Here is a 23,381-nt window from a genome sequence, read left to right on the forward strand (position 1 = left end):
CCCAAAGACTTCCCATCTACAGGAATTCAAGGCCAAAGTGGTGTGTTAGGGTTGGACCCCTCAACCACCAGGATCCTCTCCTCCCCTTCACAAGTTGCCACATACAGCAAACACGTGGGTGGATGTTTAGATCCCAGAGGAGGTAACCAGAAAGAACAGAATTTTCCCTGGGAGGTCCCCTCACCATGTACAGGAATCTACACCAAGGGGCCATCAAAAGAGAAAATAAAATGAATGTACAGATAAGTCATTTATTTCTTGTTTATGTTTATTTCGTATCATAAAAGTTACAAAAATGTAAAAATAGGTATTTTGTTAAGTTAGTTACATTTAGGTTGAGTAAAATGAACAATAATAATACCATATAATAATAAATGATTCATGAGGCATGTATGCAAACAGCTCAAAATAACTTGTGGGTAATATAATTAAATAGCATTATATGAGCTGCACATTTCCTAAGTAAACTACAATTTATAATAGTACAAGTTGTAGTTACAGTTCAAAGGACAATTGTAAAGGCAATAAAACAAAATTTAGTTAGAAATAGGTGTGTATGGTGTTATGAGCTTAAAGCTACTTACAGTAAATGAAAGTAGTTTCATGTAATAATTTGAAGTTATTCTGGAACCAAAAAGGGGTATAACTGTTTTATTTAGATTTTTTTTTTATGGGGGGGGGAATTACAAGGTTAGTCAAATTAACCAATGTTGTATGTACTTAAGGTAGAGAAAACAACAGATAAAGTTTTACTGAAAACAAACATTTGAAATGTATTTAGGAGGTTTTAGATATTATATAAATAAAATCTGGGATTCTTGAGATGAAGAAAAGTATTTTTAATCTTGACATAAAAACACTTTCCACAAAGATTATTCAAAACAAATACTTAATATATTCATGGACATGTCTTTGGTTTATTAAAAATACTTCACCTTTTTATGTGAAAGACTTATAATGCTAACTGAAAGACTGCTAAATTTTGTGAAGCCATACACACTCTATGGAAAGACAGTTGTACTGAATCTATAAAGACTTTAAACGAGTGCAAAGAGGTCACATGGTCGGTCATATTGATGGAGCTCATTTCAAAAAAATTAAATAACAATAGCATGAAACAAAACTGATAACTGCAAAGACAACAGAGAGGAACTCTTCTGCTTTGGATTTAATCTGACTTCAAGAATCACAACCAGGTACAAAAAGGTTCCTAAAACTGAAGAGACAACAATGCAATGTAGAGAGAATTTAAATAACCTATTCTGAATTGTTCAAATAGCAGCTTATAGAATATACTCTAAAGGGTACTGTGATGAGAACCAAAAATATTGCCAAATGACATGGTATTCAGTAACATCATGGTTAATTATTTTAAAAGCAGACTGCATTAGACCTCCAGAAAAGTTGTAGAATTAATAATATTTATGTAGACTCTTTTGAATCAGAGTTAGCATTAACTTTAAAATTCATATTAAATGAAATTAACAGCAAAACTGGTAACAAGGACATCCTGATTTTGTTGGAAAATCTAACTTGTGTATGTTTTGCTCATGTAAGTATAATTATTCAAGTAAAAGGTGGAAGAGTAAAGAACTTTAGGTGCACTGATATAACTTCAGCATTGTGTTAAGGACATTCAAAATTTAAAGTTGAATGGTTGTTGATTATATTTTATTATTCCAGACACAAATCTTCCTCATTTGAATCTTTATCTTTGTTGTGTATCAAAATCATGTAAGCCACAAAGATTATTCTGTGCCATTTTTTATCCATTGAATAATCTGCTTAATATTCTAATATTTTGCTTCTGGATCTTTCAATTGTTGTTTGGAACAAATTATTTAGAACTATCATCTAATGCAGTAGCCTAAACACTTAAGAGAGTGAAATAACATACATGTATATCCCATTCAAACAGACTAGAACTATTTCAAATGCAATAACATCTTCAGCATAAAAACGTATAGGGATAGCACAAGAGTTAAAAATCAGAGCAACCAACAAGTGAACCCACTGTGATTCACACTCAAGGCAAACTGAGTAAGGAACAGGAGATACCATCAACACATGCATGAGAACTTGTACTGACAGGTTCAGTTATAAATGGAAAATCAACATCTATGCTAGGGTAGTGTGAAAGATCCCAATCAAACAGTGTGTGAGAATACATAATTGTTGGTTTAGCTCTAAATCCAAAACTCAACTGCTGGTGACAGACATTCACAAAGTAGTAGGATGGGAAATACCAATTAGCACACCCTGATTGTAGACAATATGTTGACTGGTTCAGCTCTAAATCCAAAACTCAACTTCCAGAAACCAACTTCCATACATAAGTAGGATGAAGGATCTCAATCATTATGACAATAGCACACTTCAAATCTATAGCATCCCATCAAACTTCTTAAAAGATGGATCATAGATTTGGAGGGTATCTCATCATCTACACCAGCAGAACACCACCTCCTACTTTCAAATAAATGAAGCCTTTATTTATTATATTATATATCTCCCATTCAGGAAAATACCTCCATGATCCACTACTCTAGCAACTTAGAACTGGAAAACAGTAAGGACTCTCTTACTTCATGAGAAGATAAGGGAGGGGGAGGTAATGCACTGAAAAGTCCAGAGAAACATTCACTCATTTGAAAAACAAAACATTTTTATTCAATAAGGGATGGCAAGAATGAGCAGCAGCCCCCTTCTACTTTACCCATGAAGTCCAGTTACAGCTTTTTTCCAAGTCAGCATACTGGATACCAAATTATGTGGTCTCCCCCGAACTCAAAGAAAGCTCCAATGAAGGTCAGGTCATTTAACGAGCAATCTTCTACCAATGCTTTGCCAATAACTTCCTAGATCAGGACTGTCATCTGAAGCCTGTCTAAATGTGCTGATAAAATAAATGTGCTTCAAGGTGGAAACTTAGAGTTTGAAATTCATAGTTAAAATGAATAACCAAACACAACCATGTTGGCAGAAATAATTAAACAGTTGAAAAATAATTTGTGATGAAACATTAAGTTCTTTAACTGGATATAAATATAAAATAATTCCACTCTGAAATAAGTTACAAGTATGACAGTTATATAATAAATAGTAAAACTGTTGAGAGAAATTGATAAAAAGATATATAAAAATAAAAACTTGAAATAAGAACAAACTAAATGCCTGAAAACAATCACTGCCAAATTAAAAGTGACAGTTAGATAAAATAGGGTTTAGAGAGTCACAAATCATAGAGATGTATGACACTACTATTGATGGAGATTTGTTGCATGAAAAAGACAGTTAAACTGCATTAATAAAAGGAGTGAAAGGACTGTAGTATGTGAAAAAGTTTTCAAATAGAAGGCAGCACTGAACAAGGTAAGCTATGTATGCTTCCAAATACATACTTCCAATATGAACACAGTACCCCAAACACAGAAAATCCATTTAAAGCTTTTATCTGAAAAACAACCTGAGATTTTAAAGGGAGAAAACATATGGAAGCTGTACTCATTATCATAGAAAATCCAAAAAATATAATTACATCATCATTTAAAAAACAACAATCATACCATTTCACATCACACTGTTACTTGAAGTTTAACACTTGCTTAGTCCAAAGTATCACACAGTCTTGTAATTTATTTTTAACACTTTTTATAAACTTTGTATCCTTTCCTCTTATTATTGCTTCTTAACACAATCTGTTTTTCATCTTTTTTTAAACTAATCATAAAACATTTTGTAGTTCTCTATACTTTTATATCTCATAAAATAGTTATACATGTAATATGTTAATTTTGCTGTATAATTAGTATAATAACATTAAAACAATACGTAATAATTTATATATTGTGAGATGCATGTTATGGCAGCCTAAAAAAATAGAACATTACAAAAATTTTTATAATTTAATGACTATTCTAATATCAAACAGTTGGGCATATCAACTCTGAAAAAGTCCCAAAGGCAAAACATTGATTAAAAGTTTAAAAAATCTGGAGTTTAAAGGTTGTTTTTCTAAACTTTTGTATCAATTACAATCAGGAGGTGTGCTGTCTATATAAACTTGAAGGGCATGGTGCTCTCCAAGTTTTAAGTTATTCATGATTCTGTACATTACTAAAAAAGCATAAAAATTACTATATCCTGATTTTATTTTTAAGAAAATGCAAACATCAGAAATGTAGATCATGAGTGTTTCTATTATATCACTCAGAACTGTAATAACGAAAAAGCCTAATTACAATAAGTTGTATAACAGATATTTTCTTTAATTTAAATCTAGGACCTAAAATAACAATTTATGGCATTTGCTATGAAAAAAATTCTGCACAGATCAAATGGTAAAGTACAATATTTAGAAGTACTGTTTATATTAATAGTATTCAAAGAATTTTTTTTTTCAACCAGTCTTGTACAAAGTGGCCCAGCATGGAACACAACAATGAACCATAATAATTTTATTTATGAATATTAGCAAAATAGATATACAACTCAAACAAAATTACCAACTTCATAAATGTTTTATTCACATATGATGTATGGCAAATCATAAAATGCCTGATCTACAATCTTTAAAATCATTTCAAGTGATTATGACCTCATACATTTTCTTGTTTTTAACTAACAATAGCTCAGTCTGCACATTGGGCAGCCATATGTATAAAATCTCCAAATAGTTCAACAAAAATTATGTAATTTATGAAAGCACGAAATCAGTATTCACCAATTTTAAACTGTTTGTTTAAATACTTACAATGGACTTTCATATTTTTATTGAGATATTTATTTCAACAAATATTCCATTAATCTAGATGATGTATTAAGACATAGTGAAAAAGTACTTTGAGACCAGAACTTCTAAATAAAAGTGAAATTTCAGTAAAAATTATTAATTAAGTAGGGTGCTTTGTATTTCTAACATCCAAAGTCTGGAAATCACTTTAAAATTCAATATGATAAGAAACCTACTAGAAATAAAAATGTATCTCAAAATAGTTGAAATGGGTATTAACACTTTTACTGATAAACAGAGAACAATGTTTTGACCTTCCTAGGTCATTTATAAGTTAACAAAGAGAGAGTTTGCAACTGACTGGTGCCAAGCACATGTGCTAGGGATGAGAGTATAAATGGGTACGGGATTGAAGGGGACGTTGTAGTTGGAATGTTAGGTTATTAATCAATATAGGTATAAAGGTGTTCCTTTATACTGGTTTAATTTTTGGTTTTAGTTGTTGTATAAGTAGGGTTTCTTTGATTTTACATTTGTTTACATTTGTTTCCCTACTTAGCAGCTGGGTGTTTTCTTTGGTTATGTTGTGTTTATTTGATATGCAGTGTTCAAAAACATGTGAAGGTGTTTTTTGAATCTGGTTTCCATTTTTCTGCTTGTTTCTCCGTTACTGAAGTTGTGGCAGTTGTAACATTGTATTTTATAAATAATGCTGGTGTTGCATTTGTCAGTACAGTTTTAACATAGTATGGACTTTAGTTTTGTACCTGGTTTTTGAATAAATTTGGTGTTTACTGGAATGTTGTGTTTTTTTTATAAATTGTTTTTTTTTCCAAATGTTGGTTACATTTTTGCTGATGTTGGGAACATATGGTATGCAGCAGTGTGAGGTTTTGTAGCTCATTTTATCTTGGGATTTATTACTGTTTGTTTGTCGTTGGTCAAGGTGTGTGCATATAATGTTTTCCATGTTTTTTTGGAGAAAATTTGTTGATGTTGATGAAGTGCTGTTTTATCTTGTTCATTTCATCATTAATTTTATCAGATGAGCATATTTTTGTGGCTCTGTTCATTTGGTTTCTTAATATGTTGAGTGTTTTTTTTTGTTTCACATGCTGAGTCACAGGGAATGTATAATCCAGTGTGGGTGATTTTTCTGTGGATTTCTGTTTTGAATTGTGTATCAGTTCTAGTGATCTTGAGGTTAAGAAATACTGTTTGTTGAGTTTTTTTCCAATTAACAAATTAATTTAATGGTGAGGTGTATAGAATTATCTTGGTTGAAAAAAACTAAATGTGTGTTCTGTAGATGCAAATTCAACAACTGTATCATAAACATACCTGCACTAGTACAGTGGTGGGTGTAAGGCTGAATTGATCACTTAAAATTCAATCTGTGTCATAACAAATGTTGGCTAGAATTGGTGACACAGGATTCCCCATACTTAGGCCATTGATGCACATTTCCAGTAACCAATTTGCAACCCTTATAGTATTCACTACCACCAAAACTAACTTTATATTCAATAACCAAAACTACCTACAAATAAATGGCTAAAGCTATCTTGGAGGCTTCAGTGGTTGGGACATCTGTGAAGAGGGAGAAACAAGCAGAAAAATGGAAACTACATGAAAAAACCTCAAAATAACACCTTCACACATGTTTGAACACTGCAAATCAAAAAACACAACATAGCTATAGAAAACACCCAGATAGTAAGTAGGAAAAGGAATATAAACAAATGCAACATCAAAGAAGCCTGACTTATACAACTAAAACCAAAATTAAGCCAATATAAAGGAACACCTTTATATCTATACTAATTAATAATGTAACATCATACTGCAATGCCCCTTAAAATCCCATTTAGCTTTGGTTTTTAATTTTTTTCTCTAATCTAATAACTTCATAATTTTTAAATTTTAACTACTTCCATAAAAACAGATAAATATCCATCAAGAAGAAATTTTGTGCTTTTCACTCTCAAAGTCTGAATAAAAATTAATTTTTGGTAAGAGTTATTATTAAAACATAAAAAATAATAAATTGGTAATTATGTTTGAAATCAGACCTTTTGTCATCACGGAAGAGGCATGGAAAATCATTTTTTGGTGACAATGTCCAAAAAAACTAATTCACACATTAACTTTTGTCTTCTAAATATACATTTCAGAACACAAAATATATATTAGGTCCCATAACATTATGTCCCAAAATTACTACAAAATCTAACTGGCTTTCTAATTAAGATATGAAAAGCTTGGATCAATTAATTGCTCCAAGCCAAAAACCAAGTACAAGTATCTACTTGTAAGTGGCAAAATGAATAACCCATATAAATAATCTTATCAAGAAGAAGCTGCAACTTCTATAATCTAACAGCAATGTCAAAGAGAGACTTTTTTTTTGAAAGACAAAATGGTACTGGAGGAACATGCCATATAGTTAAGAAAGAAGACAGTAGATTCTAAAATTATATTCTGATTTGCAATTATATATATAGTAAGTGTCAATAATTATTTGGATGTTTTGAAACTCATAGAAGGGTAGAAATAAAACTAAAATGGACAATTTAGAGAAGAAGAATGTCAGGTGACAAAAACAAGCCAAGACTGAGAAGTTATTTAAATATTTCCTTTTGAATTTAAGAAACTAAAACTTAAGTAATACAAACATTTAAACCATAAACTACGTCAAACTTATTAACATACCTTAAAAGGATTTTTTAAAAATATGTTTTATATGTAACTCTGTAAAAGGTTTTGGTATGGACACACTGACTCTTCAGTAAAGAAAGAGTTAATTACCCATAAATCTTTTCAAGAAAGGAATTAGCTGAAATATTTCAAACCCTGGCACCCCTAAGGTTTTATCAACTGTCCAATAAAATGACTATTTTTCAAAACTGGAGGTGGCTTCTAGAAGGATGTTTAACCCTGAATGCTGCATAGATCTGCATAACCAATATCGTAATCATTGGTACTCATTACACTTTACATACTACTAATTTCTGATACATTAAGTACAAATCACAAAATATAGCAGACTTTAGAAATCATTAAAAGGCTTTTGCACATGAAAACTAGATTTTATGATATAGTATATTTAACATTTTTACAGGCAGTTCTGAAAGGGTTAAGCAGTTGAAAAAAACTGTATGATCATCACAGTACAGTGCAAGACCAGAAACTTCATGTGTTTAAAAATTAAGGGATTAGTTGAAACATTGAGATATTTCTTGGCATAATGGGCTGATAAGTTGGGGGGGGGGGAAGAGACTTGATTTTAGTTAATCCTCTAGATATGGTAGATAAATGTGCTCATATCATGACTTTGTTTTTCTTCTTACAGAATTTTATTCAAAATTTACAAGACAATGTATTATCAATGTGTGTCAATAAACTTTGCACTAAAATGTAGCTGACAAGAAAAATTATGCAACTTATTTTGAAAAGGATATGCTTAACTAAATCAGTCTTCATTTGACCTTCCAAAGTTCTGCTACAAGTTAAAAACTAAGAATAAAGATACTGATAAAAGACACAACCTAACTTTATATCCTGAAATCATTGAGTATCATACACATATGTATGTACCAGAAAGTTAAAGTCACATGCAATGCCTTCCTATCACTCAGTTTTCTAAACAATGCAAATAATATTCTGATGTTTGCTGACATGTTACTTACAACCAACAGAAAGAGATTATAATTGGTTGAATTAAGTAATAGGCTGGCTCATTCTGATAATACATTTTAAATTATTCTGTCTAAAGTTTTAAACTTGCTATTGCACTGAAAAATTGAATTAAATACAAATTTAGTAAAGTGTTAACAATTATCATACCAAAATTAAGTTATTACAATTAACTGCAAAAAAAATACAAAACTTACAGGAAAAAGTACTAAATATCTTGTTTTTGTAGCAATTTTTTTATTTACTATTATAAAATTAATAAGTAAAATAAGAAAATATAAATGACAGTAAAATTAAATAATCTTTTTCAGGGAGGTATGCATATGAGCTGCTTGTCTGTTACATTATTCAATACTTTGTTTTCGTATGATTTAAGGTAATTTCTCACCAGGTGTCTTAAAACCTTTGTTATATATGTTTAGTTATTAGAAACAGATCAGAGAGCAATGAAAAAATACATTACACAAAAATAGATGTAAACTGTCAGGAGTCCACGGTTGTTTGGAAGAAATAACTGTAGTTTTCTGTTTGCAAAAAATATTCAGTTGCCTACCTTTTTTTCACTGATTAATTTATAATATTTCGAACAGACATTTTCAGACATAAAAATATAAAACACCAAGTATATTGCAGCATATTTCACAGTAATATAGATATTCCACATACTTTTCAATTAATTCTATATACAAATTATTTAAATATACTTTCAAAAGTAAATACACGTAATCACAATATTTCACAAATGCTAACTTACAATTCTCTAATGCTCTATTACTAACATGATTACTATACATTTATTAATCAGAAGTTATATACATACTTGCAAGTGAGCATCTCTTTTTCCTGTTGCACCATAAGCTGAATTACTTTTTAGATAGTGCTGTATTTTAGAAAGAGTTTCTGCTTCCTGACTTTCTTCACTCAGTATATCATAAGGTTCAAAATACACCAGCTTTACTAATGTTCCACCAATGTCCATTCCAAACCAAGGCATGGCTAAAAACAGTGTAATTTTAATGAGTACTAAGAAAAAGAAAACAATTTTGTGTATAACAGGTCATGAAAAACCACAGTAAATGGAATAAAATATTGGAAGACTTAAAATTGGATAAACTAGTTTTGATAAATTTGTGCATTCTATTCATTCTCATGTTGTCTTATTTATTTATGGAAAACATTTGTGTATATTAATTGCATGGAAGACTTACAATAATTAAATTTTGTTGACAGCAAGGCTTCAATAAAGAAAAAAACTTTCCATATTTAAAAAGATAAGAGTACCTAATTTGAAATTGTAAATTTATAAATTCCACATTTTTATTGTTTCCACAGAATTTTAAACTTTGAGATTATTTAGAAAATGCAGATAAAATTTGTTAACTGACTCAACCCAAAATTCGAATGTTCACTAGTTCCAAATTTGCTGTATGTAACTATATAAAATGTGGCACGTTTTTGACAAAATATACAAGTCTGTATATCTGTACTTAAGATGTTTGAAAACTGAAGATATCAGTCTGATTAGGACACTGATGAGTCAAAATGCAAGGCGATGCCCATGTGAAGAAATATTTTTGTCCATTACAGTTTGCTTCTTGCAGTTACATAACCTTATTAACCTCTGAAATACATATCTAGTTTTTTTCCGTATCATCGTATGTTGTATCTAATATTTATTTTCTTCTATTACAATAAACAATTTAGGGTAAAATGAGCAGTTGATAAATCTAACATAAAATACTTAATACAATGTTTAGTGGCACTTTGTTAAACATCTTAGGGTTAAAGAATATAATACAGATTTCATTCAAAAATTCTTTCCTCCCAATAAAAAAACAGGTTAAGCCAGATTCTGCTAAGAAAATTTGTTCACAGTGATATTAAAATCAGTGTATCAAGTTAAATGTAAAAACTGTTGTGAGAGTTCTTAAATTGAAAATATTAGTCAACAGTTTTTGACAAGGTTTGAAAAAATTGTTTGAACACATGGTTAGATGTAACTACCCCTTTGAATTTTTGGTGTTGAAATCCTTACAAAGTAAAAATATGAAAGAAGCACTAACATTAGTAAATGTTAAACATACTGATGAGTAAATACATTTACTGTAATTTCTGTTTTCCTAACTTAGCTGCTGTTGATTTTTAGCATCTGTTATTACACACATGCCTTCAATCAATCTGATCACCCAAGTAACCACCATGAAGCTATATTTACAATAATTCTATATGTAATAAGTGTATTTTAATGAAATTCAGAGTTATTGAAACATTACAAATCCACTGTACATAAAAAAATCAAATTTCTAAAAAAGTATTTCCACTAAGGGTTCATGGATAAGCTTACAAAACCATTACTGAATCAATCTGAGTGAAATGTGATTTTCATGCAAAGAATAAAAAATACTTGTTTTCATCTTAGTTTTATATTTCATTTGAATAACCTATTGAAATTCGTAAATGAATTTCAAATTTTGTTTGGCAAAATTTTATACTTTATTTTCTCCATCCAACAATAACTGTAGCAAAATCATTAGTGTACAGTATAATGGAAAATTTGGAAATATGAAATAAAATCAATAATGTGCCTTTCTATTTAATATTAGACTGCAGATTACAATAGAAAATTACATGTTTTTATCCCAACAACCTCAGCTTCAAACCTTTTAACACACAATTTATCTTAATTTTATAACTTGTACTTTAGGTTTTTTCTGGCATGAAAAACAATAATTCACAGCAAGAGAGCTTACGGTTACAGGGTGAAAAAATTTGGAATTTTTTTAGCTAATTTGTTTTTATTTAAGTTTGTTATGTAACTTGGGTTTCAGATTTTCACACTTCAGTTAGTTTTGTTAAAATATAAAATATATGTAACAATTAATAAAACAAATATATATATAAAACAAAGAACTTAACACTTTATACACTGAAATCATACTTTAGAAACCTTAGTTTTTCTCAGTCTATTATCTCTACAAAAAATAATTCATGTAGCTTTGAGATACACATTTCAGAATATAAAATTTGTCATGCAGAAGGGCTGTGTGCATGATTTAAACTTGACTGCTATTAATGGGAGACACATTAAACACACACGTCTTTCACGTCTAAAAAATGAGAAAGAGCTGTAAACAATCCCAACCAAACAGTCCATGAGGGGCTGTTACAAGACTGATTTTGTATTTAATTTCTTTGTTTATACAATTGGACAATAAAAGTTAATTTGTATGGACTTAATTAATTGTACTCTTTTTCACTAAAAGTCTCAGTTTTGCTGACTAAATTGAGACATTTTTATGGCATGCCAATGAACTGTGACAGCCTGCGATCAATAACAGCCCTTGTAGCTTTGTGTCACGATGAAAGTAGTTCATCAAATGCTATTTAGATCCTGACTAAATCTGCTAACTCCTTTACTGCTGCTCTGAATTTTCTAGTAATTAATATAAAATTTAATAATTTAAACCTTAAAACATTAATAAACATAATTAAAGACATTAGATTACTACACATGTAACAACTCTTTTCTAGATCAATTAAAATTAAACTACTGGAATTGTAGCAGAAAACAGGATCACACAAACTAATCTGCCAGCTTATCTGTATATACAAACAACACCTGACTGCACAGTCAATGCTATGAAAAATAACAACAGAATCTCATTTCAAAAGTATTTAAATCTTGATAAGAATAAAAGAACCAATAGTGAGCCCAAAACAGCAAGTATCATGAGAGACTTCATAGTTCTAACAAGCCCTTGCAAAACTAATTTTACTAGTGATTTCAGGTGTCAGCACAATGATGTCTATTAAATGTGAAGGATTCAGAAACACATACATATAAACCATATCAACACGTGCACATCATTTACATAAAAATGAAAATTTGCCAAATGGCCAAGTCCATATACACAGTTATAAATGGGAGGTCTGCTTGTCCCCCCTTTTGCATTCCTCTGTCGAGAACTAAAGCAGAATCTAAAGCAGCTTTCATTTATCTGGCCTTTTAACTTAGCTACAAACAGTTTCAAAGGTTATAATTTTCTTATACTGAAAATGTATTTTTGATTGGTACTTACTTCCTTTCACATAAATAGCTATTTTCATTCAGTGCTGCCCTCTATATACAAAACAACTTTTATGTTGCCACAAGCCTTTTATCTCTCATTCAACTGGAACTGAGTGATTCCAATCTTATACAAATTGTCATGCAACAATCTTCCACCAATAAGAATACAACATACTCTCTTGATCCATGCGACACCTTTATTCAATACTACCAAACTGTTACTTCAAGTTTTGGCAGAAAATGGAAGCACCAGTTTTCAGTATAGAGGAAGTGTGAAAAGAGGTAAATAGCCATTGAAAATTCATTTCCACATAGGAAAATTTAATTTCTGATATGATACATTATCTCTTCTCAGATAAATTTTTAGAATCCCACACTGAACAGGTGAAAAGACCAATGTGAAGGAAAGAAAGAAGCATCAAAAGGACTCTTAAAAAGAGGAAATTATCAGAATCTGCATTCTGATGTGGGAGACCACACAACATCTGAACCAGATACACTCTTTACACATAACAGAAAGATATCACATATATGGACAGAAAAGAGAAAAACACATAGTGATTCTAACCACATGATACTGATGAAACTCAATCCCAGAAAATATAATAGTGGCTAAAATTCAAAGAATATAATCCTAGGTGTAGAGTGGCTAGGCCGCTAGGGCAAAACTGATCCCAAATGAATAGGCAACCTACAATTTTGATGGCTCACTTCCATTTGTTTTTGTATTGGAAGATATCATCTACCCAGCATAAAACCACCACCCTACTCTCAATTTAATGGTTTTATAATCATTTCAATATACAGTTTGTATTTGATTCACCTATTCAGGAGGATACCTCCACAGTCCTTCACATCAGTTTGAAATTGGGAAGTGATAAAGACTCTCAAACCCCACTAGAAGAAAATGGGGAAGAGGGGTTGAAGTATGGTGGTGAGTTCAGAGGAAGACAACATTTGAGGCAGTGTAATGATGAGTGACCACAAACCTCTAATTATAAACCAAACAATACTAGTTTTTCAATATAAGGCATAGCAGAGATGGGAAGGTATCTCCTTTTGCTGTACCCATGAAATTCTCAGGTGAGGAGAGTGGGAGTGAGCAAATTTATGAAGCAAACATATTACAAGGATAAAATTTCTGTAAATCTTGTGGAACACCTCATCTCTACAGTGTGCTTAGCGTACCCGTGGAATTATAACATGAAAGTTCAAATTTGTGTGGTTAAATCCAGATAATGAGCAAAAATAAAAATGAAAAAATGCCCTTGAAAAGAAAGTAAAGACTAATAAAAGATAACTTACCCAGTCAAATTCACACTAAAGTCTGAAGAATAGCTACAGGTGGAAGACAACAGTCAATAGTGAAAAAAAAAACACAAACAATTGTATGCAAATAATGAGAGACAAACATATTAAGGGTTTATCACATGCCTGATTTAAGAATTTTCTCCAAGGGATGAGGATGATTAAATGCCAGTGAAAAGTTAAGGAGTCAGATTTAATTAACAGACACATGGAACAAAGTACTAGAGGAAGAAGCCAATTGAATTAAAAGTGGAATCCAACTGGTGATGGTGGAAAGAGGATGGCTGCAAAGTGATAAAGAGACAGGAACAGGTACCAATGATAGAAACTGTGCAAATAATATAACACCAAAAAAACCCATACAGGATATAAAGCCAGAGCAAGAGTATGGGGGACTAGAGACAAAAACAGAGGCAATTTGTGGTTGAAAGACATGACAAAAATGCTGATGTGAGGGGTACTCACTGAAGCCAAAGCCACTAAAAAAACAAGAGAATTGAGAGACCATTCCATTGAATAGTTTTTGTCTGAATGGGAGATCCAATCCATGAAGACTGAAAGCACCAGGAACATGACAAACAATGATGGGCCAAAAAAAAAGATTCAATGTATGAAAACAGAGGAATTGAGAATGGGTGTCACCCTAGAGACTGAGATTAACTACAGCAAGAAGCTCCAAGATCTTGATGTAATAAGACTTCCCAGCCACAGACCAAAACCCCAAAGCTTCCTGTTGATTAATTCAAGCCCCCACTCCCTGAAGTAATTTGTTCATAAAAATATGTAATTACAGAAGAAGAGGAAGAAACAAAACACCCATTGATGAGTGAGTATTGTGCAACCACCAACTCAGATCACCAAGCACAGTACGAGAAAGAGTAATACAGGGTGTTCGGAAAGTCACTGTGCACTTATATATTTATTAACAGACATGTTTCAATATAGAATACAGAAGGTAAATATGAATGACAATTATAAATAATGTTAAAAGTGACCCCCATTGGCACCAATACAGGCTTGGATCCTTCTTATTTTGTTTCTAAACACCACTATCAGTTGCTGGCTTGAAATATACTGAATGAATGCTGATTACAAAACTGCACAGTGACTTTCCGAACACCCTGTACAAGCCATTAAAGCACCCTACTGGTCATGACGAGCCAACTGAATAGCCTACATATGAACATGATCTAAGGGTATAAAGGTTCCCATGGAAGCCTACATCACTAAAAGTGATAGAACCTCATGAGCTGTAACAAAGGTAACAGTAGGAGCATTGAGAACTAAAGGCTCCATCAAATGAAACCAAAGAGAAGATTGATTCCAAATGATATTAGTCTTGAAAAAAAATCAAAGTGAACAAGATATTACATAAAGTGAAGGAAATTACTTCTCCAATTTGACTAACCAGCAAAAACCACCAAAGGAGAAAAATCTGTACAAGAAAGCTCCCACCAGACCAGAACCCAGTGGGTAGTTACTGGTACTACTGACAGCATGCCCATCTATGATAAAGAAAACAACAACAAATTGAGGAACCCCTGCATGGAGGTACAGGTAAAAACAATAAAGGACTATGACGGGAAACAAGAATAGAGGCTCGTTTTTGTCTCTGACTGGGACAAAAGTGCAGAATCCACGTGATTTCAAAGTTCAGGTACATTATTGAAAACATGCTGCCAAGGAAAATATGCCGTATGTAAATCCATAAAGTAAGGGAATAGCAAATGACCTGGGAAAAGGCTTCATTTTGATCCTAAAGATCCCAACAAAGAAACCACACATGTAAAGCAGAGATAAAGATGACAACTAATCAAACATGGAGGTAATAAAGGTCTTCCCTTGAAAGATCCTTAGAATTTCAATTAATAACCTTAGAAAGGAGAAGGATAGTAGAATGATACTATTAAAGGAAAGTAAGGGCAATATGAAAGCTTGAAAACTGGGCATGAATTAAACACACTGAAAAATGAGGGACTGATTCCCATGCAAGCAAAAATGACCCTAACTGCTATGAGCTGAGAAACTGACAGTCTGCCTAATGGTAAGCCGATGCAAATTGATCCATAGCCTGTGGAAAGTAAGGCATGCTGGCACCCTCAACCAGTTGTGAATAAATTGCTCAGCATAAACCATAATGTTTGGAGAGGATGAGAAAACTAAATATGGAGAGGACAAACTATCATAAAACAATAAAAAATGGGTATTATTTAAAATCAGGGATATGAGTGAAACATCACCTTACACACTTGAGAAATCATGCCTAAAATGCTGTATTAGGCCTAGTAATATCTGCAGGTGGGTACAGAAGACATGGCATAATCCAGTGGTGGAAAAAAAAAAAAGACCAACAAAATCTTCATGGGTTTGAAAAAATTTGGTTTTTACAGAAACTGGGATAATTTTGAGAAAACATTAACCCATATAACAATCAGTCTTGGATTTATAACCATAGACAGATCTAACGACAGGTCTCCTCCATCTTCAGCTTATGAAATAGTGCTGGTAGGAGGTATGATACTCAAAGTAGTAACAAAAATCTCAGAATTAACTGAAAAAATAATAAATCCCAATTATTTAGAAATCCACCCAAAATTAAAGTTTTTTTTTTAAATTAAAATACAGTGAAATATATTTTCACTGTAATCCTTCAGCTATAGATACACAGCAAAACACTGTCATAACATTCCCCAAAGTGTATGTAGAGCAGTGCACAGATCCAAAAGCCAGTTTAAAAAAAAAAAGAAAGAAAGAAAGATGTACTTATGGTAAACGTGTGCTGAAGAGAGTGTTTCATTACTAGATTTGGACAATGAGGTTGAAAACATCCTAGAATAAAACTAGAAATGTCTATTCTCAACTAATTACGCAGTGAAATTAATTAACTTTGGAACTAAAATAGGTAACATTTGCTAAAATAAAAACATGCTGACTCTTTTCTTTAATTCTCCAAGAAGTTGGGAGATAAATGATCATTTTTGTTAAATTTCTATGCCACCAGAAAGGATTTTTAAATTCTGAAAGTTGTTCTCACTTTTATTTACCATTACAAATTTGTTGAGCACTTTCCCCTTTACATACTTTTTTAAAGTGTCCATAGCAGACCCAATGGTGGGTTTCTTGCTGACTAGAATCATAAATCAAAAGTTTTGATGTAGAAATTGTGTGTGAAAAAAAAAAAAAGAGGGAAAATTAGTTAAATATAGAAGGCATGGCTGAACATGGAGGATGTTGAAGAGTTAAGCTCTCACAGACTCCTACAAGTTATTTTAAATTTACAACATGAAGTAATATGGGTTAAATAACATAACAAGATATAGTAATTTCATAAATAAAAGTAAGATGGTAAAAGTTTCAACTTAGAGTTTAGTGGTGTAAATTTGACTATTATGCTAAAATAGATTTAGTACATGTTACTGTAGTTTAGGTTTAGGTGTATTTCAACTTAATGGTAATTCATAGAACACAAAAAATTCATGGTTTTATTAATTAGATAAACTCTCAAAATTAGTTTATTGTCTCTTGATATTTTAAATTCAGCTTATATTGTTATAAGCTACAGGTAAATTACAAATGAGGCTAAACATATTTTATTATTAATGTTACATATACCATTAATTCTAATAAATTAAGTTCTACATAATCAACCTTCACTCTGAACACAAGTAGTTATCAAAAAATATCATTGGTTCTTAAACATTAGGCTTAATACTAATAGTTAAACAACTACTCGTATTTGATATTAGGAATTTACTTTTAGCCTGTAAGTATAAACAGAATGGTTAAGACTTATGCAGGAGTTAAGCATTCACAGATTGTTGAGTGCAATGAGTGGGCTTTATTTGGGAACTCAGGACTGATGTACTTTTAAGGAAACTAGTAATGAAGATGCACAATTTTTATGTTGAGTTAAGAGGCTGTAGAATTCATACACCATAATTCTTCTTCATAAAGAAAAAACAAATTTCAAAAGATAAAAAGTAAACTTTACTTACATGGCCCATTGGTTCCATTTAGGTAATTCAGTGCCCCATTCACCATTGCCATGTTTAATATTTATATCACTACTTGCTTCTGTTTTCAGTTCTTATCTGGCTTGAGCATAGTAGCAATTATCAATCTGAATAAAGAATACAAGACAAAAAATACTTATAATTTCCACTTCATAAATACGAAGTTTTTTATTGTCTGCTATAAATTGGAACACTTCTCCTGAACTTAGTTTAACTAATCATAAGTTGTAAAGTGTGTAAGGTACACTAGTCCATTATATATATATAAACTTTAAATATGGTTAGTGGTATAACAGAAACAAACAAGTAGAGGAACCAGGGATAAACAAACTACCCCTGTGATATGCAGGCACATCATATGTTTTCTATGTGCTTTAATTATACAACAAAATGTTTTAACTTTCCAATTATTTATTTTTTTTGCTGTAATGGAAGCAACATGTATTTCACAAAGTCATTATAATTACTTTATTCTCTATAGCATGTGATGCCCATTCTGCTTGAGAGGATATTGCAGTAGTATAGAGCATTGGGACTTTGTTGCTTGAGTCTGATGTTCCATTAAATACAATTGCTGACTCATGATGTAAGAGAATAAAGATCCCAAGATGATGATGAAAGCTGGATAAACAAAGCAAGTTTACCAACTAATTCTAAAGAGCTTTCTTTCATCAGTTCTTGTAGAAGACAGACAGTTAAAGATGTATTGTTTTGAATTTTGCACAAAGCTACTCAGGGGCTATCTGTGCAAGACATCCCTAATTTAGCAGTGTAAGACTAGAGGGAAGGCAGCTAGTCATCACCACCCACCACCAACTCCTGGGCTACACTTTAACCAACAAATAATCGGATTGACTGTCACATTATAACACCCACACAGCTGAAAAGGCAAGCATGTTTGGTGCAACAGGGATGCAAACCTGCAACCCTCAGATTATGTGTTGCATGCCTTCACCCACCTGATCATGCCAGGCCTTGAAGATGTATCTCAAGAACATCACATTTTAGTTTTATGGAGATTAATCCTGAGGGAAAGCTATACAGCTAAGTACAGCATAGCAAAATTGACTATCTGTACCTGTGTACAACTACAGATCCTGCATTTTGTGTTTGTTTGTCAAATAAGAAAGACTATTTTACAAACTTTGTTCAGTCTCATTATTTTACACAAATGCACACTAATAAGAAGTTATATGATCAAAATCCCATTCCTTATTTCCTGAACAAAACTTTAGTTATATGCAGTTCTATCTAATACTTGTAAGGACATCAGCAACTGTTACCTCTAAGTACCATACCCCCCAACTATCAAACATTATGGTAGGTAAAGGTTTAGATGCTATGTAAAGCATTATAAAGCAATATAGTTCCACAAATATTGACAGTCATGTAGATTCTATAGATGAAACAGCTCACAACTCAAACAGGAAAGACTTTAAAAAGAAGATATTTATCTTTTGAAAAAACAACAGTATAAAGCAGTGTGTGTTTTCTTATAGCAAAGCCACATGAGGCTATCTGCTGAGCTGAACCCACCGAGAGGAATCGAACCCCTGATCTTAGCATTGTAAATCCATAGACTTACCGCTGTACAAGCGGGGGCGCATAAAGCAGAACTGTCATAAATGCCATTATATTTTATAATAAACATCAAGATAACAGCAGAACAAAAATTATGTCATAAGAAAACTCAAATTTTCCATTTACTTTTCAATATTGTCTGTAGGAAACTTCAAATATTTTGATTTTACACAAAAGTAAAATTACTGATAAACAACTAGAATATTAAGTGATACAAATACCTCACCTTGCCTAACAAGAGAATGAAGTCAGTTACAACACACTTTAATGGATTGTTGTGACAGGCAATCCACAAAATCAAATATCTGACATACAATGTCATAATTTTTGTTTTTGTATTTTACTGATCCTAATAATTGTCAAAAAAAAAGGCAGTTATGATAAGTTTGTTTGTTTTAAGTTTTGTGCAAAGCTACACTAGGGCTATCTGCACTAGCTGTCTCTAATTTAGCTGTGCAAGACCAGAGGGAAGGCAGCTAGTCATCACCACCCACTGCCAATACCTGGACTCCTCTTTTACCAACAAACAGTGAGATTTACCTTCACATATAATGCTCCCATATCTGCAGGGGTGAGTGTATTTAGTGGGACAGTGGTTCAAACTGCCAACCCCCAAGTTGCAAGTTCAGTGCCCTAACCACCTGGCAATGCTGGGCCCTTTTACTTATTAGAAGTATTCTAATATATTTTTCAGAAATCACACAATATGACTATTTTCAGAATTATCCTTTGTCTTTCTTTGCAAGCTTAAAATTATATATATCAAATACAACATTTGTTCTTTGGGTTTAATTTTGAGATCTGTCTGTATTTTTATGTCACAAAAACTATTTAATCAGTATAAAAATGATAGTTTTTCCAGTTTATAATTTTCCTATACTGCAAATATATTTCTGATAGGAATTCTCTCCACTCACAAGAGTAGCTTTACATTCTGTGCTGTCTCTATATATAAACATTTTTCACAATGCACACCACAAGCTGACTACAATGGCCCCCCTTGGAATAAAAGATTCCAACATGTGCATCATGCAAATCGTTAACTATAATCAGAAATTAAAGCAACATTGTGAAATTTTTTTTCCCTGTCATCAAGCCACCCACAACACCACCATATTCATGGAAATGGCCTCATAAGCCTTGACAGAGAATTCATGCAGATTTTACTAGACCAGTTGCTGGTGAAATGCTTTTGCTAATTACTAATGCATATTCTAAATAATGACCTACAAATCCAATCACGATTTTTCGTGTATTGTTTTTACGGTATATTTTAACTTATTGATATGTTAATCCTATGCAAGCAATTGGAATTAAACACACCAATGTTGCACCAAGACTACCAACTACAAATTGGGTACATTTAAAATTTATTTTACACAATGTAAGAAGCAAAGTTAAGTATTGACAAAATAATAAATCTCTTGAGTTCTTTCATAGTAGTACCTAGGAGTACAACAGGAGTCAGTCTAACAGAATTATTGTATGGTCACATAATATGGACAATTTGGATTTAATGCAACCCTCTTTGAAGACTATGTAAAAGATTAGCAACATATACAGCAAGTTAACCATAGTGGAAGAGAAAACGTTTTGTTTGAGATGTGTGGCTGGTGACCTTAGGCAAGCTTGGAATATGCACTGATCAATTACAGTGTGCAAGACAAGACAACAGAACTTCTTGGACTCATGATGATGATGATGATAGTCTTTAAAATGGTACTGGAGAAGGGAGGGGTACAAAATCAAAACATTCCTTCCTCTGATATTTTTGTAGGTTTTTCCAATGTATCTAATCAAGTGGATCCTACAATTGATTAAATGACTCATACTCAAGAGCACTGAAGAAACTGCTAATGGTGTTATATGTCCAAAACAGTCTGACAGAAGCAAGACAACTACCAGTTTGCAGCAGTGAAGATCTCAAATGACGCCATTTCATGTTGACCACATTGTAATATTAAAGTACCCAAAAGATTAAATTTATAGAGTTTCATGTTGTGGATAAGGAAGGAAGTGTATTACATTTTTATTCTTATGTAATATTCTGCTGATTTACTTCTTATTAAATAGTTAATTCAGCCATTAGTGGGTGCTTTTTATATAAGAAGTTTGTTAATAAAATATTTCTGTTGTCTGTTGTACACAATGTCATAAACATATTACATAAAGTTGACTACACAACATTTTAAGATTACTTCCTTTTAAAGAAGTTAGTCTTAGTAAACAGTGTAAAAGAATTTCAGCAACAGTATTTTTCATGTATGTAGTAAAATAAATAGTAAATTAATAACTTGAAAGTAGGGAAATCAAAGAAGATAATACAACGAAAATGTGTATTTAGTTAGGTTTTTATATTGCCACAATGTATGAATTTTGGATTTTATAGCCATTTAAAAGGAAATTTACAGGCACTAAAATTTTTACCAAAAAGGAAGTATCCATTATAGAATTTAACACCTTGATGACAAGAAACCCACTTGAAATAAAATGTATCTCAGAATGGCTGGTATGGGTATCAACACTTTTACTAATAAAGCAGAGAACAACGTTTTAACCTGAAGATGACCTAGGTTATATTTTTTTAGTGCAAAAATAAATGAAATGTTATCCTAATTTGTTCAATGATTAAATATCTGTATGTATACTAACTTCAATATTATATTTTTATACACTCAGCTTGTTTCAACTCAAAAAAATAAATCCTTTGACATTTATACACCCCAAAAAGATGATCTAATTGAAATTTACAATATTACATGAGATCAATTGAAAAAACAAAGACTTTCTTAAAGGACTGATTATCTTGTTATCCACACCTTAAGAAATTTCTCTCCACCACTGTTTCACTCAACAAAATTACAATGTGTCCAAAATTAAACAGTGTTAGATCACTATAATATATATATATATATACACACACACACACAGAAATTTTCAACACCTTAAGACAATGTGCTATAACTTCCTACAGTACAGAAGTTTTTAAGTTACACAATTATTGAAATGATTATTTATTGATGCATGTAAATATTAAAATTACAATTTTAGTTTAATTACTTTTGTAAACTAGATTAATCTACAAACTGTATGGTTACCGATACTCAGTAGACTTTTTTGCATTTTTCAAACAGCACACCATAAACTGGGTCAACTTGGGTATTCACTTTTAAATACATGCTCTAGTTTTATTGATCAACATGGAACTGACACAGTACCTAATATACACATAGTATTTTAGTAATATAGTTAATACTTTACCGTAAATGTAATACCAGTATAATACAATTATACTACATCCCATGCATCTTCAAATGAAAATCTTGCAATCTAAATAATTTTTTAAATTTCTAACACCAAAAATAGGCGAGTAACTAACAATTCAGTTTAACCACCACCATTATTAGTAATAATACTAATACTACAGTCAGTACAGTTTAATTAGAACAAGTATTGATGGTATTAAATGATTAGCATAATGTTATAAAACTTATGATTAACACACAAACGAATAAACTTAAAAGATACTGAACTAAGTTAATCTGACTATGACTAGGAGAGAGGAAGTTTTTTCAATATGTTAACATTTAGTTTTCGCAAAATCAGTATTCAAAAGTTAATAATAATGTTAAAGAGTTTTAACACTAACACTTAGTACTACTACCACTACCGACACCACTCTCATCCAAGCAATTATTACTATCACTATTAGCAATGGCTATATAAAAACTGTGTCAAAAAAAAAGTCAAAATATGTACTGAAATTAAAACAAAAACAACAAACTATAATTATTTTCACGTTAGTTTCATGTAAATAAACACACGCGCGCACACACATACGCTTTAAATACACCTTACGTTTAATACTTTAAAATCATCTTGCATGCGCTCAAAAGAACTTTTTAAACACTTGCCTAATAGTATATTAAAATACGAAATCTACATGATATCCTCTGATACAAAACCAACTATGCTGACCTTT

General features: G+C 31.5%; 1 protein-coding gene across 7 annotated transcripts in view; it reads right to left on the reverse strand.

Annotated features, from left to right (window-relative positions):
- LOC143253633 (pantothenate kinase 1-like) overlaps positions 1-23,381 on the reverse strand; it is an 85,194-nt gene extending 61,813 nt beyond the window's left edge. For 2 of the 7 annotated variants that reach the window (XM_076507793.1, XM_076507798.1), the window contains exons 1-4: positions 23,049-23,175; positions 22,498-22,617; positions 17,801-17,925; positions 9,249-9,424 (exon numbers count right to left, since the gene is read on the reverse strand). In XM_076507793.1, coding sequence (XP_076363908.1) covers positions 9,249-9,424; positions 17,801-17,852 — 228 coding nt within the window. In that variant the 5' untranslated portion in view covers positions 17,853-17,925; positions 22,498-22,617; positions 23,049-23,175. The other 5 variants (XM_076507792.1, XM_076507797.1, XM_076507796.1 and 2 more) reach the window with 4 other exon arrangements.

This window comes from Tachypleus tridentatus, chromosome 6 (genome assembly GCF_004210375.1).
Source record: "Tachypleus tridentatus isolate NWPU-2018 chromosome 6, ASM421037v1, whole genome shotgun sequence".
In the NCBI taxonomy this organism is placed as follows: domain Eukaryota; kingdom Metazoa; phylum Arthropoda; class Merostomata; order Xiphosura; family Limulidae; genus Tachypleus; species Tachypleus tridentatus.